The sequence below is a fragment of the Monopterus albus genome, unplaced genomic scaffold (assembly GCF_001952655.1).
Source record: "Monopterus albus unplaced genomic scaffold, M_albus_1.0 scaffold41.1, whole genome shotgun sequence".
In the NCBI taxonomy this organism is placed as follows: Eukaryota; Metazoa; Chordata; class Actinopteri; order Synbranchiformes; family Synbranchidae; genus Monopterus; species Monopterus albus.
In genome coordinates, this window is record NW_018127921.1 from 5,804,172 (window position 1) to 5,824,358 (window position 20,187).

The 20,187-nt window shown below is 40.7% G+C and overlaps 1 protein-coding gene across 1 annotated transcript in view; it reads right to left on the bottom strand.

The window, feature by feature from the left end:
• Positions 1–4,795: 4,795 nt before the first annotated feature.
• nampt1 (nicotinamide phosphoribosyltransferase 1) overlaps positions 4,796–20,187 on the bottom strand; it is a 21,597-nt gene continuing 6,205 nt past the window's right edge. Inside the window, exons 2-11 of the mRNA XM_020599576.1 lie at positions 15,221–15,377; positions 13,555–13,658; positions 12,710–12,838; positions 9,636–9,794; positions 9,113–9,249; positions 7,193–7,418; positions 6,980–7,099; positions 6,735–6,875; positions 6,414–6,548; positions 4,796–6,187 (exon numbers count right to left, since the gene is read on the bottom strand). Coding sequence (XP_020455232.1) covers positions 6,074–6,187; positions 6,414–6,548; positions 6,735–6,875; positions 6,980–7,099; positions 7,193–7,418; positions 9,113–9,249; positions 9,636–9,794; positions 12,710–12,838; positions 13,555–13,658; positions 15,221–15,377 — 1,422 coding nt within the window. The 3' untranslated portion in view covers positions 4,796–6,073. The remainder of the gene's footprint in view (positions 6,188–6,413; positions 6,549–6,734; positions 6,876–6,979; positions 7,100–7,192; positions 7,419–9,112; positions 9,250–9,635; positions 9,795–12,709; positions 12,839–13,554; positions 13,659–15,220; positions 15,378–20,187) is intronic.

Sequence of the window (20,187 nt, forward strand, 5' to 3'; positions counted from 1 at the left end):
CATCAGCTGCAGAGCTAGTTATAGAACTGCAGGATGATGGTGGTGCTGCTGCTGCTGCTGCAGGCCCCGCTCAGAGGAGCAAACTCCAGGGCAGACAGAAGTGTTATATGTGCACAAGAAAGAGGGTTGAAAGCACCTGCTGTAAGTGCCAAAAGTTCATCTGCAAGGACCACTCACTTTCCATTTGCAGCCTCTGCTCTGCTTGAACTGGACTGTAATACACAGAGTTATTCAAAGTTCATGTTTTTCAGTGTTCCTCGTTCAGTGTTGTTGTAAATAAATGTTCTGGTTCAAACTAATCTTGTATTTTTTTTTTATTTGTTTTTAGAACACAGCAGGTAGAGCTGTTTTTATAAGGGGTTACCTATTTGCATTTAGGTACGTATGTGTGGTAATGTTTTTAAAATCTGCCACTAAAAAAAAAAAAAAAATAATGCATCAAAATCAATGTTGCTGCCAATCATTGGCCCATCCCAGGGCCTAATAATAAAAATAATCAAATCCTGGTTGAAATGTATTTTTTGGAAATTGTCATTTTTCATATTTTTTTCCTGTGTGAGCAGAGGGGGGAAAGCGACCAATTACATGGTTCATGCACTCAATTTCTTTAGAACAAACTCCTTCGCAGCCGTCGGGTCTTTAAAGGTGGATTCGTGCCCATCCTGTGTAGTGATCCTCAGTCTCGCTGGATGCCTCAGACCGTAGCGGACTCCACTGCAGCCGCGGAGCAGACTTCTCACTTTGGTGAATGCTACGTGCTGTTTGCTCACGGTTTGAGTGAAATTTGGCAAGACACGGATGCGGTCACCATCAGTGGTCGTAATTAGTTTGGCCTCAGCTGCCTTCTTCAGAAGTATCTCTTTTTACGTGAAATAATGGCATCTCACCACGAAGGCCCATGGCGGTTGGTCCTCTTGTGTTGGCTTGGCACGGAGAGTGCGGTGTGCCCTATCCAGGGTCGGCAACTTGTCCAGTCCGAGGGCTTCTTTCAGTGCATTGGCGATATACTGGGATGGGTGTTTAGCGTACTCTCGCCCCTCTTTTATCCTAGTGATGCGGATGTTGCAGCGTCGTGAGCATGCCTCCAGATCCTCACATCGGGCCTGTAACCTGAGGAGTTCCTTCTTCATGCTGGCCATGCCCGACTCTAAGGCGGCGATGGAGTCTGAATGGGCGCCAACTCCAGTTCAGATGTGTGACTCACAGTTTCGTCTATCCTCTTATTAAGCTGCTCATTGACGTTGCGTAGCTCCGTCCTAGTCTCTGCTGCTTTCTCTTCCATTTTCCCCAGCAACTCTTGCTCCATCTTCTCAATAGCATGCAACACTGCGTGCTGGTCGCTAGTATTGGTCTCCATGTGGTGTGAACAAGCTAGGCTCGCATTAGCTTCGGCCCTCGTTTCCTGCCCCGGCTTGTTCCCTTGACGTTTTTTAGGCATTGTGTCCTGTAACCGTCGTGCTTGGTGTTAAAGTTAAGATTTAAAACATAAGGATGCACTGGAGTGTGAGGCTATATGATGTAGTTTTCAAAGAGCAATATTATAAGGATTAGTGGTTCTTGTGCGGAGCTCAGAGACCCACGTCCTCAAATGGCCCCGCTCCACCAGAAGTCCCTTTAAATTTGACCTTTAACCTCAGAGAGCCAATATTAATAGTTGACTACATATATGAATGGGACAGGTCGGTATGATGAAAGGCGACACGATATTTAAAATCAATCCTGCACAAAAGAAGGTAAAAATAACTAAACCATTTCAAACTGACAAGGTAGCATCTTTAATCAATGTATTGTTGACAATATAGTAAGTTATGTTTGTTAAAATTGTAGTTGTGTCAGGAGAGAATTTGGGACAACCAACATATACATACAAGTAAAACAACAAAGAAAAAACATATCCATAGACATCCATCCATCATCCATTACACAAGCATTCACACAGAACTACACATACATACAGAAACTTAAAGCTTGACAGTCACAAAAACCACTGCCAGTCCAGTTAAGCAGTTTTGGAGTTTCTGTTGTTGGTAGAAAAATGGTCATTCAGACAAAAATAATGATAATAATAATAATATCTAATGTGGTCATATGTACAAGTGAGAAGGCAGTATGGCCACATCATTTGTAAATAAGGATATTTACTGCAGTATTTCTGGCATTTTTTCCTCCTTTGTCATACAAAATAATATTTCTCTGAGGTAAGAACCAAGACAGTATCAAAATAGTAAAATCAAAATGTACTAGAATGCACCCCATAACCATCAACAAAAATGACAACTGTGTCATTACTCCAGAGCAATCAGACAACGAATGATGTGACAGTAGTAACAACTGCAAAAATAGAACAATAACACTGCAACACTATTTGAATATGTGACTGGCTGTCTGAAAAGGTTGGTCTGAGCCAGAGGTGGGAGAAGGGAGTCTGTGGCAACCCAGGTTTCAAGGTCTTTATAACAATCAGAAATCTAACAGGGTCAGTGCCCATGGGGCCCTAACAGCTTCAGTAAACGAGTGGCAAACACTTAACAGACTGTGGTACAAGTGGGCAGCTCCCAAGGTGGGAATGTGTGAAGCTATGAATATGAAGCAGCTGAATCTTAGTCCCACCCACATAAGGTGCAAGGAAAAAATGGAATCTAGAGGTGAATCTCAATTCCCTTATTTTATCGTTCCTTGCTTGACCTAGTAGTAGTTCCGGTCTGCCATGATGAAGGACATCCCAGAGATCTTATTTCTGCTCGGAGGATTAAGGGACGAGGAGCTAGCCTCTTGTTAAGTGGTGATGTAACACTCTGTTTCTGGGTCCAAACTTTGGTTCTTTCTCTGCCTCTCCATATGCCAATGTTGTGTTGTCCATTGTTATTTTACCGCTTTCCTTGTATTGGGAAGGAGAAAAAGAATTGGCTACAGTTGATTAGATAAGCCACAGTATTCTTAAATTAATAAAAGTAAAGCTTCTTAAAGTGTGCTGTTTTGCTGCTGTGAAATATATCATTAGCTATATCTGTGCAGATTCTCAGTCATCCAGGTCATAGTAAACCGCAACCGAAATAACCTTGGAAATCAACTGGACTTGGAATTCTAGATCGAAGACGTTTCAGTGTTTTATAGATGTTTCGAAAATGTTTTTTTTTTTTTTTTTTTTTTTTTTTTACTTCCGAGTGATGCCTTGCTAAAGAAAAAAAGATTGTGTAGAGGGTGACAGGCTCCACAATTTGGGTCTGGGAAAATACATGAGTGTATCCTTTGCAGACATCTGTTATGCACCCCTTTATGAGAAATCAGTTTGTGACTCGATGGTTCACAGAAAGGATCAGAGGAGAGGACATCTCATGTTAGTTAAAATGCATTTCCTCGTTCCTGTCTCCTTGCAGTTTGTCCTTGCATCTTACATGGGTGGGAGTAAGATGCAAGGAGAAGCGGAAGTCAGGGAAATGTGGATGCAATAAATGGAATTGGGATTCACTTTAGGAAACACATTTTAAGATACATGAGATGTAATTTCTTCTGCGCCTTCATCTGGAGTGTCCAATAAGCAGCTGATTTTTGATAAAGGGCCATATCAATCCATAAAAGACTTCCATGAAGGATGCTCTCTCTTATCCTCGCTCATGGGTCCTCCAGCAGCCTCCTCACTCCTTAGAGCAGATATGAGAGCTTTGGGATGTCTTTCAAGACCACAGACGACTTCTGGGTCAAGTGAAAATCATGGAATGATCAAATAAGGAATTAGTATTTACCCTTAGTTTAGCATTGAACATAGTAAGAATGCGCAGCTGAAATTAATGCAATGTCAGTTTTGAAAGTATTTGGGAATAAAATCTTGGACAAATTAAGTTTTGACCTAATGATAGCGCTAGACAAAAAACACAAGAGGACCACAAAAGTTATTACAATTTATCGAGGGGTACATGAATGTGTGAAACTAAATTTCTTGGTAAATTAGCCTACGTTAGATATTTCATTAGATGACTGACCAAAACACCAACATGTCATCTCTAGAACTACAGGGCTAAAAATATTGTAGCATTAGTGACTGTACTTTTATTTGGCAGAACCTTAGGTGGGAGGAAGATGGTGCCTTTAAATTTCTAACCTTAACAAAACGTTTCCTGTGATGTCACCAGCCCGTAGCTCCTCTTAAATCCCTCAAAGCTCTGCAACAGAAACAAGCCCTCACTCTGAAAAGGCCAGCTCAGCAATCTAAATCCACCAGGAAACAGGAATGACACTAGGATGAGATGCTCTGAATGAGAAGATAATTAACTCCAAAAGGCATTAGTGAGCATTTCAACCAGGGCAATGAATCCAAATTAAAGGGCAAGGTGCCTTCTCAGGGCACTTGAACACTTTTCCAGAAATGGAAAGTTTCTGTTTGTCATGAGTTAAGGCCGAGTTTTGCTTGGCATGTACCATCAACTGGTACATGTTGCTATCAGAAAATATTTATCATCCCAAGTCTCACTTCTCTGCCTCTTGGTTGTTTTTACATTGCCAAAACAAAAACCGCCTCTAAGTGTTTCACCACCTGTTTGCCATAACATTGCATATCCTTCATATCCTTTCAGTATAAAAGGCCAGCAAAGAAAATAAAGAGCATTTTTCCCCCAAAACAATAAGTACATTTGCATAAAGGACTACCACACAGTCCTTTAAAGAAAGAAAAGGTCAGTATGCATATCCACTCACACACACACACACCATACACACTAGAACTAACATTTAACATACATTTCACCCTAAGAGCCACATATGTAATCTTTCATAAACACATACTTCATCTTCAGTCCAGTGAAGACAATAACTGACTATTTTATTAGCAAATCTTAGTCTTGTACAGCAAAGACTGGTTTCAAGAGCATTCACCATCGGTGAAGACCCAACCCAAAACCTTTCACCATTTCTAGTCCATGAGCAAAGTCTAGTCTCATCAATGTAGACTTATAAAGATTTGGGGCTTCTGCAGGACTCAGACAAAAATTTACCTATTGATGAAAAAAACATTATCACAAATTATGGAATAACTGAACTGAAATATGGAAACAAATCTGAAATTACGGATTGTGGATTGAGCCTTCAAGGTGTGAATGCGCAGTGGTGATGGCAAGAAGATGATCATTTATATACCTATAGAGATGCACTAATAACATTTATTTTGACAGAGAAAGAGCACAAAGTATTCAGCTAGTACTTGACAGGTGTAGGCCTTTTATAATGTTGGGCCGTAACTACTGATTAAAAGCAATAAATGGAAGAAAACTGAATTCCTTCATCACCCATATTTACAATGTTTGTGATCTTTCCTGTTAACAAGCCAAAGAAAAACATTTGTTGTTGTTGCTCAATGTTATCAGTGCACAGTATACAATGATCATCATATTCTTCCTTCACATATAAGACAAAGCTAGGTAGGTTCAGACATGTATATTTTCTAAGTTCTGTACACAATAAACGGGGCACTGCCATTTGTGTAGCTTTCACTTTCTGTCATGTTCACTCACTCTGACCCACCATGGCTCACCCCAAATGCTTTTCTGTTGGCATGGAAAAGTCTTCAGACACACTGCTTATCAGCAGCTGGTCACATTCTTTACGCTGCAAGATGCCCAGCCTAGCAGTGTAATATGCAGAAGTTTAATCTGGGGCAGCAGCATGGGGATGTGACTGAATGGTTTATCAGCATAACTGCAACTTCTCGCCCTCTGCATGACATCTGTTATTCCTGTCACTCACTGTACCTTTTACACATTTTCTTACCCCTCATACTAATGGGGTGTTCGACATTGAGCAAGGGGTGTGGGTTTCCTATCTTCCCTCTCTCTGCTGGAAAACCAACAAACAGTGTTTTGGAACTGAGGCTAAGTTCTGTCAATTTTAAGGGAGTATTGGGATTTTCTATTTGTTTTCAGGTGTCTTCAGACTTTGGGATTGGGGTCGATTAGCAGTGCACGCTACCTCCATTTTCTGGGGTGACATTGGAGGCTAAAAGGTGAAGGGCTGAAGGGGGTGGGGGAGGGTGGGGGTTTGTTACTGGGTTTTGGTAGTTGACGGGGGTTTAGTGGGGCTGTGCTTAGTGCAGCAGCTCGTCCAGCTCGTTCTTTTTGAGCTTAGCATTGTCTCTGACTTCGTCAAATGTGTACGTCTTCACAATCTTCCCATTCTGAAAGACTGTGTGCAACAGGTCCTGAAGAGGAATAAAAAAAACAAGTTGGGGTCAGGGTGGGGATGATGGTGGTGGGTGTGTAAATAAGAGGGAAGGTGACAAGGGAGGTAAAGAGGGGCAGAGTAAAATACAAAGGAAGAAAGAGAAAATGTGATGGTGAGGGAGGGTGTAAGTGAAAATAATTTGCTTATGCTGGACTCAAAAGAATTTATGTGTACAAAAGTGACCACTAGGCTGAGGGACTCACCACGCCATACTCCTCCAGGTCTCCCTTGCCCTCCTCCAGGGTGACAAAGTCTCCACTCTGCGTCCGGTGCAGAGACAAACGACCTTTCTTTGACCTCTTGTTGGGGTCAGCCACTGGGTCTTTGAACACATTCACCTTTTCCCACAACATCACATGGAAAAGGAATTTAAAAATCATGGTGTGTATTACAAAGTGCTGTACTGAAATAAAACCTAAACAAAGGTTTAAGTTAAGTTCTATACTTACTTATGGTCATATCAGAAATAAAATGATCAATGAAACAATGACTAGTTTTTAAAATTCCAGCGAGCAGCTCCTCACCCCTAATCCATTAGTAACCACATAGCTGCATTTGAAGGAGCAGTTGAGCAGATCTCTGGTCAGCTTCTGCAGCAGCGCCCCTCCAGATCCGAAGGTAATGTTCTCAATAGACCACCTGTGTTCCTTCATACCCTCCACTATCTGTGGAAAAAACATTCACAATCAGAAATTGCTGATGTACTTCTCACTTCAAGCTGATTTACCATCTGGGGAGAAATGTAACCAGCTATTCTTGTGATCTCTACCTCTTGCAGTGTGTTGATATCGACTCCGTCTCCTTGTATGATTCTGATGTAAGGAGGGAGAACCTTAAAACCTTTAGAGTTCTCCTCTGGAGGAAACTTCTTACCCAGGATATCCAAAACCTGGCAGAAAAGAAGAGAGGAAGAGTGGAGGGTTAGTTTTCCTGGCCTGTCTTAAGATCCTGGTTAAAAGACAAGCCAACTACATGGCTACACCTTCAACACTGTATCGAGTGGGTTTCCTGAGTCTGGTCGAACAACCAGTGGAGCATCTGCACTGCGCTTCTCTATCAACCCCCGTAGGTCTTCTCCCCAGATCTTCTCGCAGGCGTTGTAGATGTCATAGCTGTCACTCACTATGGATACAGGGACATTGGGAAACTGCTTGATGATGTGCTCAAAAGCATCTTTTTCATGGTCCTTTCCCCATGCTGTGATGGTACTGAAGAAGAGAACAGAAAAAGGCAGAAAATAATTTCTCTTCACATATGGTTGATCAGCTTGTGGACAGCTTCTGTGGTCGATTTGAATTTTGTACCTTTACATGAACTATATATACATATATACCTAACAAAAGGAAAAGCATATTATAGGTAAATGACATTCATCACATGATTATACCACAGATCGTCCAGAAGAGGGAAGTGTACTCCGGGTTTTAGTCTTGGATGAAAGCATATCTGGGCCAAATTGTATTTCTTTAAGCTTAAGATAGGTTTGTTTTGCCATAGACATATTACAATATTAGTATTAAAAGCCAAAAACATAGTGTTTTTAACTACTATCCTCTGGTGTGTGGTTTCTTGATTAGTTAGAAGCCATATCTGTATTTTTAGACTGATGAATGCATGCTTTACTCTATAGATTAACACCCTCTCCATTTTCATATAAGTTCCTGATTTACAAATTTAAGGCTCACTGAACCTAAATAAAATAATAAAAAACACAATTCCCCCCAACATTTCCTAAGTCATATCTAGCTATGATCAAAGACCTTGTCTATAATATCGGTATTGTATATTATTTTAACATTGCTTTCTGTGCATCTATTCTTACAAGGCTCGGTTTTTCTTTATAGGGCACTTTGTTTGCATTGACAATGTACAGTAAACATCTGAAGAGACAAGGTTTTGAACATTAGAGCCCTGAAGGTGACACACCTCATCTCTGATCACCCCTCCCTCTTCCTTCTTTCTACACCAAAATCAAAGTGGAATTTCACTGTGACTCCTCCCTCAGAGGTGGAAACCAAACAGATTTTAGAAGGGGGCTGTTACATAATGGTTACTATGACAATTACTGAGACCATCCCATAATGCACTGGTGCAGGGAGGAAGGGTGTGCTGGAGCAGAGGGGGAGAGCAATGATGTGTGTGTGTGTGTGTGTGTGTGTGTGTGTGTGTGTGTGTGTGTGTGTGTGTGAGTGTGAGTGTGAGTGTGTGTGAGAGAGCATGTGAGCAGGATAAATGGATCAGTGACATAAAACAACACCGGATTCATGTGAGGGGTATGTGCTTCAGGCCAGCAGCCAATCAAAACCCCCATCGCCAGCCAATCACAGCCCCATTCACAAACAGATATAGATGAAGCAGATAATGAGTGTGAGGGTGACCAAGCTCTAATCAGGACAGCAAGTTAACACCAACCTCAGCCAAACGTTGGGCGAATTTTCTCTCTGGTTGATAAAATCCCATCATCAGCAGCTTTGGCAGATAACCAACCAGTATATGGAGCAAGTTTTCCCCATTTTAAAAATCTGTTTGGCTTGTGGATATACAATAATTTTTGAGACCTGGATCTTAGCCAAAGGATGAACTGTCTCACCAGAGGCAGAATAGAGCCAATACATGTGTACTGTTCCTCTATGCTTTCTGGGGAACATGCAAATCCACGGTCTATGCTGATAAAGAATTTCGCTGTCTCTAGGGTATACATGTATTACACTTAAAAAAACTTTCTGCAAACCTTTGTCTCCCTTGAAAGAAGTGATGAGCACTTTGGTAGACACCCATCATTACTCTGGGGTCTTATACTAAAGTGGGTGCCTCTACATCCTCTGTAAAAGCCGGGAAATGCTTCAGTAAGTTGCATTAAATACTAAAACCTTGAGAAAAGTGTCTATATGTGTGTGTTTACCTGTGCTCTGCAGCAGGCACTGAGAAACCTGGGACAGGGTCCTTGGTGCCATAGTACTTCTTAATGACGCCAATGCCGGCAACTGTGTCTGTGCCCTTGAAGTTGACCAGATGGGCGGAGGCCCCGATGCCCGCAGTCTGCAAACAGGACGGAGGTTGGTTTTGAAAGCTAAAGAGCACATGCTATTTTATGTTAATCCACCTACTTACATTAGTTTTTTTAATATTACATTTTATATTAACTGTGGATAATTTTTTTTGACAAAACAATCCTAACTCAAGGCCCATGTACAAGTTTTCACTCATAACACATGGTGTGATATGGTTGAAAGGACCGGAAAAAGCAAGTAAGTGGACCTTGAGTTTGTATTTTTTGCCAGACTATGACCATGAATGTACTTTCAGTCTTAATATTTATTTTTGTTTCAATTTGTTTGTCAGTTGGCTTAAAAAGATCTTCAGGGTTCCATAGTAAGATTACAATTCCACATGAACAATATCTACTATAAGTAAGTACATAGTACCTCTTGTGATGAGACACCCCTGTAGCCAAAGTCATGTAGTTTATAGTCTAGTCTGTCCAAATTCCCAGAAGTCTCTAGGAGGTACTTGGCGAGGATCTTCTTCTGCTCTCTGGAGTTTGTCGCCACAGTGATGGGATACCAGATCTGGACCAGGATGGTCTGATGCAGGGAGGAAGAACGTTTCAGTTTAATCCGGTTCACAAAGTCTTCATTTTCATTTCAGGTCATCAGAGCTTTTGCCCACCTGCACCTATGTTTAAACTTGTTTTTAAAATCACTGCTTCGCCCGGTAGCTGTCTGGTCCAACTAGACTGTTTTCCCAGTATTCAACTGGTGCTAAAACCCAACATTAACGGGCTCAGAAGGATCAAAGAACGCTGCTCATTCACACACTCTGGGAAACGTACATTGCTTGATATCATTATGTCGGCCCTGTTACACCTGTCAGGAGCCAACTCAACTGTGTTTATACATTTATATGACAGACACACTCACACACACACACACACAAAGAAAAAGCTGTGATTTTTCACTTGAGTCTGCCTACTAATTTGGAATTTTCACCTTATAAACCTGAGCAGGTCACATGCCTTCTCAGACTAATCATAATATGACTGCGAGAACACGGCCAATGTTCAAACACACACACCCGTATAATGGCCATGTGCCCTCTGCCTTATTTGCATGTTGATCTCTGCATGAGAAACCTATATGTAATATTTAAGATAAAATAGAAGGCTATATGTGACTAAATGCAGATAAACATCAAATTATGATCATGGCATGTATATACTGTAATCTAAAACACATTATGTGATCATCATATGGGATAATGTCTCTAATGCTAAAATATGGCAGCTGTGCAGTTAAAATAACACTCAGGAGGAAGGCGTGCACAGACATTCAAGCACTCACAAACACACACGCGTGCCAGCATAACTTCTCGGTCATCATCCAAGAACAAAATGGAGGGAGATAAGGAACGAGAGAGGGTGATGAGAATGAGGAAGGTAGTGGAAACAGAAAGCAAAAAAGAGCAACAGATAGAGGAACAAAAGGTAAACATGGCATGAGAGGAGAAAATGAAAGAAAGTAAAAGAAGAAAGGAGAGCGAAAGCGTGTGAGCTAATGTTGCAACCCAGGAACGTCAGACTGAATGCTACGGCTAATTTGACATCGGCCATGCAGAATGTGTGTGTATTTATATCAGATATGGAGAGTGACTAACTGTATAGATACTGCACAGGTGTTTATATTTAGTGGACCCAGATTTATCAGGACAGTGTGCGTGTGTGCTTGCTCTCGACTGGGTGACCTATGACAAAGCACTCCATTTCATTTGTGTATTTGCCCTTATAATTATATGTGCTGTTACCTGCAAGACTTTCACAAGCATTCCTTTGTTTAAAAGCCTTTTACTACACAAATAAACAAAAATAAAGAAAACATTGGAGTTAATCATGCTCTAAAAAAGAGACACATGATTAATCTGTGGAAGACATCAAATGATATTTATGATTGGGGTTGACATGGTGAAAGAGAGGTTTGGAGCTGTATAAGTTAAAAACCAGACAGAGTGACAATATTGCTAATTGAAAAATGAATTCCGTTCTGCCGTGTCATTGTGGACAGTCTGTTCATGCAGCATTAACTTCATGAAATGTTTCTGATCTCAGGGAGAAGTCACACTGTGGATTAGCTCAGTGTCAAAAATGCTCTACTGAGGAGGCTGGAGTTAATACTGCAGACTGTGCGCTGCAAATGACACACACCAACTTTAATTCTGCAACACAATATATGTACCTTTATGTCATATATATGTGTGTGTGTGTGTGTGTGTGTGTGTGTGTGTGTGTGTTTTAACTGTGCTTTGATATTACAGTCACAGGTACATTTTGATTTCTTTGCCAAACCTACTGTGGGGAATATGTTCTGTCATGCTAAGGGTGAAGTGAGAAGATTGACACCTTTCTCATAACTGTTTGGTAAACATGAAGCTGCAGCTGGTTAACTTAGCACAGCATGAAAATAGAAAACAGTTGGAAATGGCTAACTAAATGCAAAGGTAATTACCTACCAACACCGCTAAAGCTGATTTAATTAACATGTTATGGCTTGTTTGGCTACGGCATTAAATCAACAGACCAAAGCTTTGGAACAAAATCTGTCACATGTAAACCCACTGAACCTGACTCTGAGACATTCTGAAAGTAAACTACAGTGCAAATTGAATAAACATTTTCTATTCTGTTCAGAATATTTTAAAAGAAAAGAAAAGAAGATTGGTGAGAGCAGTGGGTTAAATTAGAACTTAAACCATTTGTCAAAAACAGCAAACAAGGATTTTTCTAAAACCTGACCCTACGTTCTTTCAGCTACCTTGTATGAATCACTTTACTGCAGTGACGGCACATCTCTGAGCAGCGATTAAGCAATAAGTCATGATAAGATGGCAATTCAGTCTGATTTAAGGAGAGAGAAGAGGTGTAGTTGAGCATGCAGCCAATCTAAATAGTTTATGGCTTCTATAAAACAGCTAACTCTCCATTGTAATAATAAGGGCATAAATGTTACTAATATCTTTTATCAATAATGGAATTAAACTAATCATTAAATCCTGCTGATATGCTTAGCAATGTCACCTCACATCAACGTGAGTAGCACATTAAGCCAGTAGCTATTATATGAGAACACAGGGGTGATAAATTCACAACCATTTTTAACATCACGAAGCTAATCCAGAATTGAAGAATGACATCACGAAAGAGATATGTACCACAAGTCTTAACTAGTCCTGCAGTAGCATTACCATAAAGTGGGGGGCTCACAAGAGACAGAGTAAACAGAACAAAGAGTCAAAATCAAAGCAGCAGAGGTCAAGATGCAAAAATCACCAGATTCTACATTTCCCACAGTGCAACCAAAACATTTTTTAGTCTGTTAAATGCACAGGCCTTAAAAAACTCTATGCCCACTGTTTGTAACACAAACTTTCTGTTACAAATTATACTTGATTAACAGGCTTTTGTCCCACTATCCATTCAGGGCCCACAGGATAAACAAAACAAGCTTACCTCCACCCAGTTGGTAAGCCAGTAGCACTCAGGGTCTGTGCTCTCCACTGTGAACAAAACATTGCCACGAGGAATGACACTCCCTTCTGGCACTGCCTTGATTTCAATGGGCAGGTGTCCATTGTGTTTCTGTAAGACACACACAAATAAAGTTCAAATCTGATCTACACTGTCACAGCGTCTTCGTCACTTGAACAGAGTGTTCAATTAAGCAATGTGGTAAGAGATGACACAGAGGGAAAAAAGGAGTATAAATTAAGGGTTTATTAACACTTCTCCATACTTGAGAAAATACTTTATCAGTACAGAGTGCTGTGCTCTCTCCAAGGTGCTGAAACAGTATATCTCAATAATCAGAAACATGGTATGCACACTTCCTTGGATATATAACTTGGCTGTGATTCAGTTCTAGTTGCTGACTGACTTGGGTGAGCCATTCTCTTCTCACCTCAGCAAATGTGGTTGGGATTTTGTTTTTTACATTTTAGTATGCTAAATGTTTTTATATGATATGGCTATTAACTACCAAGCCACCTCAGAAAATGCACACACTTTTGTCTATTACTGGCCCAACTGTGCTACTGCAAAATGTGATCCTGAGCCTCTATGATAACAGAGACATCGCTTTCACTGTGTTTCATGTGTAAGCGTTAGCATGCCTGGCACCTGTATTGTACATGTACCTGCATACCTAGTTCCAGCCTACAGTCTTTTCCTTAAACACATTCCTTGACAACATAACCTTCATGGAATCTACTCACAGATATGCTTAGAAATAGTGTTTACAACTACAAAGTGTGACCTAGAAAAACAAGGTTTCTTGTGCACTGTCAGTGGATTCTTACCTCCAAAATGTAAGTCCACCCCTTCTCGTTGAAAACATCATCCTGGAAGTGCTCTCTGTATACCTCCTTTGCTTCCTGAATCTTCTCTGGAGTCACAACCTTTCCTGAAGGGGAGAGGTTGTGCAATTAGGGAGGAAGGGGAAGGAAGAAGAACAAGAAGACACAGAAAGGAATGTTGGAGAAAAATACACACCAACAGAGACAAGGCACAACAACGCTACTCTACTGTCCACTGTTGTAATTAAATTAGAAGCATCCAGTGCATGCGGACATGGCGTCTTTGTCCAAAGACATATAAACCACCTCCTGGTTTCATTTCAAGATTGTCTAGTTCCTAGACCATGGAAACGGTTGTACAACACCACAACAGACACAGATATGTAACAAATGTAAAAAGCGCTGCTAGGCTCCAGCTACACATTCATAGTATGAGAGTGGTATCAAACTAACTAACTCCTACCAAGAAAGCAAATTTGCAGAAATGTTAAATGATTCCTTTTGACATGATTAGCTTTCTTCAAAATGCTTTGGTGGGAAAATGTTGACAATGTCATCCTGTTTCCAAAATAATTAGTCACTAAAAGGTTTGGCTATGTGTGATCTTAGGGGTAAAGCAGTTCTTTCTTTTCCCTGACATAGTTCATATTTTGGGAAAATGAATGGAAAACTGATTTCCCTTCATTGTAAGACTACTGAGGTACAACTCTTAATTGTGATGCCTTTTTATACTTAATAGGGTGACTTGGCAAAACAAAGGTTCTCCTTTCTCTTTGACCATGAATCTTTCCTTAACCAGGAACAGGCATTCACATTTTCTGCTACACCATTTCCTTGATGCACATATAACTGGTGAATTATTCCAATTCACTCTATGACTCAGCCTAGGGGAATTATGATGCATACTTTTTTAAGTTTGAGGATCAAGGATGCATCTCTAATAGCTGGCCTAATCACTGAGCTCCAAGGGACACTTTGCACAGGCAGCTGGTCTTTCTCCCTTAAGACGGTATGAAAGAGCAGCTGTGCTTTTGTGTGCTCTCTCTGTGATCACCTCTGCTACCACACCATGAAATCCTCTTAAGAGACAGGAAGGAGATGCTTCCTTTCAACTCCTTTCTTTCTCTCATGCCCCTCAGGATCACACTAACTTAAAACATCCACTTTTACCAACTTGAGTTAACTAGAGTATAGAATGTGCTGTTTTATTACACTATGCCTCATTTCAGTCTTTTCTCTGTTACTTTTTAACCTGCTGGCTTTGTGCTGTGCCCAGCACAGTCTCATTAATGTGAAGCACATGCCAAATGTTTTATATGAGTAATAGAAGTGCTACTGCAGGCCCCAACAGCAACCACATGTCCTACTGAAATGTCCTTGAGCACTGCACTGCTTCTGACCTGCTGGTCTCTAGTATGTTGGAAGCAGCACATGCTATGCATCTTGACTTCATCAAATGACAGTTTAAACAAAAGGCTATGACTGGATTATGTAATCCATGTATTGGAATGTAACCCTTATTTAACTTCTTGACTGCAAACACATTTCAAGGTCAATAGCAGAGGTGGTGGATTCACATAGGCTGATCTACAAGCTGCAAAGCAGTGGCATGCTCAAGGGCGCTTTTATTCTACTTACTCAGCAAATGTCTAAACCATTCCAAACTTACCTTCTAGGTATTTGTGGAGGATGTACTGTAGGCCATAGAAGACCGTTTGGTCATATTTGACTTTTCTGCTTTTGGTGGGCTCTGTCCTCTTCTCACGGCACTCGAAGTAGGAGTACACTTTACTTGTGTTGGGGGGGTACTGTTTGTAATGTGTTACCTGCAGGGAGAGGGCACACATGAAATGCATGGTGGAGAAAAAAAAAAAAAAAAACTCACAAAACTCAACTGTACTAGGTTTCTAGATCGAAGACGTTTCACCTCTCATCCAAGAGGCTTCATCAGTTCTGACTGACTAGTGTTGAGCCAGAGATATTTATCCCCATCCGTGGTGTTTCAGTCCTTTGATGCCCAACAATGTCCCCTAATGACTGAGTGGTTATGGCCTAGTATCGGTGAGCATCGTTACTTGTCTTTGAACCCTCACCTGTGGACCAACACCTATTGTCCTGGTGGGCATGTTTGGGTAGAGATCTCAAAACAGGATTGTAGATGGATGATAAGTTGTGTCTTAGTCCACCACCCCTATTTAGTGAGAGGGGTTCTATTTTTACAAAAATAGCTTCCTTGACTCCTCTCTCAAACCAGCGATGTTCTCTGGAAAGGATCTGGACTTCACTGTCCTCAAAAGAATGTCCTTTGTCCTTCAGGTGGAGGTGGACTGCTGACTCTGGTCCACTGGACTTGGCCCTGCTGTGTTGGGGCTGCTTAGTTTCACCAATGTACAAGTCATTACACTCCTGACTGATGAAGCCTCCTGGATAAGAGGTGAAACGTCTTCGACCTAAAAACCTAGTCCAGAAGTTTTTTCAGCTTACTATGACCTGGATGACTGAGAATCTGCACGGACATCAAATGCATGAGACAACTTAGCCTAGGCCTTTACACTTAATAACGTGCTGAAATCACTTGGGTTAGTAGCAATACAAAACTGTTACCATAACTGAATCACATCACATAATTCACTAAAAGCACAGTCCAAGTTGTTAGGTATTTTTAGTCAGATAGATATTGGTTAGATACTTGATGTATTAGAAATGTTTAGAGTAGACAGGATGTCTAGCTCAGGCTGTTAAATGCTTAAACATTATCATGAGTTGCTGCAGGTTGTTTATGGTCAAGGATAACTAGATAGAAAGTTGATGACTGTCAGCAGACAGGATGTTTAATATTATTATTATGACGTGTATAACTGTAGCCTTAGCCATAATATTTTCTTATGTTTAATGTCATGTCACTAGAGGTCGTGTAAAGAATGTTTTAGCTACACACCACATAATCAACAGACAATCACACATTGATTTTCTTCATGTTTTGACTACTGCTATGGCCAGCTGCAAAGCTGGCCCTGGGAGACGTCACGATTTGGCATCTCCTGAGTAGAATGGGGTTAGTCTGAAGTGATATAATGTATAGGCCTGTTGTGGTTCAGGGTCTTTCAACTTTCAGCTGCCTGCGTGCATGTTGGAGGTGCAAGATACCTGAGCGTGTAATGTTGATTTTTACCTGTGTACATTGAATAACTCAGCACTGTTTTGAAGTTACTTGGACTGCTTCGTCTCTCAGAGTTAGCGTGGTTAAAAGTACCGGGTCCAACAAAGTGATGTTACGTGAAGACTCACAAGATTGATCAGAACCCTTTTTAAATTGCTAAGCCTTAGATGTGGAAAAGGTTTGTTGGTTTTACTTTTGTAAGAGATTTCAGTTTTTGAGCATATTTTTACTGAGCCATTATGAGCTACTAAGTGTACATTGAAAGGCAAAAATGGCAATTTATCAACTTAAAATTATATACAATAAGGTGTGCAAAATGAAAAAGGACAAAAATACTTTCTCACACAACTGGATGTACAGTTGTGTGAGAAAGGACAAAAATACTTTCTCACACAACTGGATGTACAGTGCCTTGCGAAAGTATTCGGCCCCCTTGAACTTTGCGACCTTTTGCCACATTTCAGGCTTCAAACATAAAGATATAAAACTGTAATTTTTTGCGAAGAATCAACAACAAGTGGGACACAATCATGAAGTGGAACGAAATTTATTGGATATGTCAAACTTTTTTAACAAATAAAAAACTGAAAAATTGGGCGTGCAAAATTATTCAGCCCCCTTAAGTTAATACTTTGTAGCGCCACCTTTTGCTGCGATTACAGCTGTAAGTCACTTGGGGTATGTCTCTATCAGTTTTGCACATCGAGAGACGGAAATTTTTGCCCATTCCTCCTTGCAAAACAGCTCGAGCTCAGTGAGGTTGGATAGAGAGCGTTTGTGAACAGCAGTTTTCAGTTCTTTCCACAGATTCTCGATTGGATTCAGGTCTGGACTTTGACTTGGCCATTCTAACACCTGGATATGTTTATTTGTGAACCATTCCATTGTAGATTTGGCTTTATGTTTTGGATCATTGTCTTGTTGGAAGACAAATCTCCGTCCCAGTCTCAGGTCTGTTGCAGACTCCATCAGGTTTCCTTCCAGAATGGTCCTGTATTTGGCTCCATCCATCTTCCCATCAATTCTAACCATCTTCCCTGTCCCTGCTGAAGAAAAGCAGGCCCAAACCAGGATGCTGCCACCACCATGTTTGACAGTGGGGATGGTGTGTTCAGGGTGATGAGCTGTGTTGCTTTTACGCCAAACATAACGTTTTGCATTGTTGCCAAAAAGTTCGATTTTGGTTTCATCTGACCAGAGCACCTTCTTCCACATGTTTGGTGTGTCTCCCAGGTGGCTTGTGGCAAACTTTAAACAACACTTTTTATGGATATCTTTAAGAAATGGCTTTCTTCTTGCCACTCTTCCATAAAGGCCAGATTTGTGCAGTATACGACTGATTGTTGTCCTATGGACAGAGTCTCCCACCTCAGCTGTAGATCTCTGCAGTTCATCCAGAGTGATCATGGGCCTCTTGGCTGCATCTCTGATCAGTCTTCTCCTTGTATGAGCTGAAAGTTTAGAGGGACGGCCAGGTCTTGGTAGATTTGCAGTGGTCTGATACTCCTTCCATTTCAATATTATCACTTGCACAGTGCTCCTTGGGATGTTTAAAGCTTGGGAAATCTTTTTGTATCCAAATCCGGCTTTAAACTTCTCCACAACAGTATCTCGGACCTGCCTGGTGTGTTCCTTGTTCTTCATGATGCTCTCTGCGCTTTAAACAGACCTCTGAGACTATCACAGTGCAGGTGCATTTATACGGAGACTTGATTACACACAGGTGGATTCTATTTATCATCATTAGTCATTTAGGTCAACATTGGATCATTCAGAGATCCTCACTGAACTTCTGGAGAGAGTTTGCTGCACTGAAAGTAAAGGGGCTGAATAATTTTGCACGCCCAATTATTCAGTTTTTTATTTGTTAAAAAAGTTTGAAATATCCAATAAATTTCGTTCCACTTCATGATTGTGTCCCACTTGTTGTTGATTCTTCACAAAAAATTACAGTTTTATATCTTTATGTTTGAAGCCTGAAATGTGGCAAAAGGTCGCAAAGTTCAAGGGGGCCGAATACTTTCGCAAGGCACTGTATGTGTTGAGTCATCCTGGCTTTGAAATATGTTGGCATTGCTAAACAGGATCCACTAGACTTGCAGTCTTTGTAGTTGCTTAAGTTTCATATTGTATTTAATGCATATTGTATAATACTAGATAGTCCCAGCCCTCAAAGGAACTGATAAAACTTTTTGGATTATTGTTGAAATTCATTTAAGATTACACAAAACTCTTGTTTAAAAATTGACAGATAACAAGAAGAAGAAGCAACTGCAAATGTAGCTTACACAAAGTGTGATCAAACACCATATACAAAGATGATGTTTTCCTTCTAACTCAGAGCAGCTTTACAATGCAAAAGTAGGATGTAAAATTAAATTTGCATGCTTGTAAATGAAAGACTGAGGATTCAGTAGCTTGCTACAGCAGGCACTGCCCAGTGGGGTACTATATCAGTGATTAGAGCAAACATTCAATACAAAAGCAAACATACAATACAAAAATATCATAAGCTGGGTAAGACAATTGTGAATTTTTCCATACTCATACATGCTCTATTCGTCTCCTACTCTGAGCAGCAGTAACTGGAGTCACAGGAGATAATTATGGGATGATCTTTAAGACATCACGCAACAGCAGCAAAAGTAGTGAGGAGTCATAAAGTCAGCCGTAGTTCTACAGCAGTATCTATTTGTTAGCATTAACTAACATTAACCTCCATAAGTTACTATGCATAGCAGACCAAGTAAGGCTGTAGCAGCAACACCTCCAAGTGCACCAGACAGACAAAACAGCTCCTCGCCCACAGCTTGTAAGAAGAGAAGGCCTAAATGTCAATGAAGTACTCCGCTTCTTTGACCTCTGTCTTTTCCTCTGGGTTATTGAGGACTCAAAATAGAGTCAAGACACAACATGACACTAGGCTGGACCAAGTGTGTGTGTATACATTCTCTGGTACACATGCCGAATTGTACACACACACAGTTTGTAATTCACAAAACCAGTATCAGCCTAGTTTGTGAGGCATGTTACCTGAACCAGCTCATTATCACACAAGGACATTATCCATTTATTATGTCATAGTATTATGATACCCACACGATCACTTAGTAAAATGGAAACCTATAATTGATTAGAAACCATTCGGCATTAAAGGAGTTCAGTTAGGTCAGCATATTTAAACACAACAGCATATCAAGACCAGACATTAAAGCTGAACACATAGGTGTTTTACATTAACAATGGGTAAAATCAAGAGACTTTCTTGTAGTGATGAAACCACAGCGAGTTATTACCCAACTCTTTAGTTCCTCTCAGCTCTGTGGAGTATTTCAGTACTTTCAGTTCATTGTTTAGACCAGGGGTGTCCACACTTTGTCGTGGAGTCAAAGTCAAAGTCAAAAGTCAAAACGATCGACCTGCGCGCGCGCGACACACACACACACACACACAAAATAAATGTATGAATGAGTGTC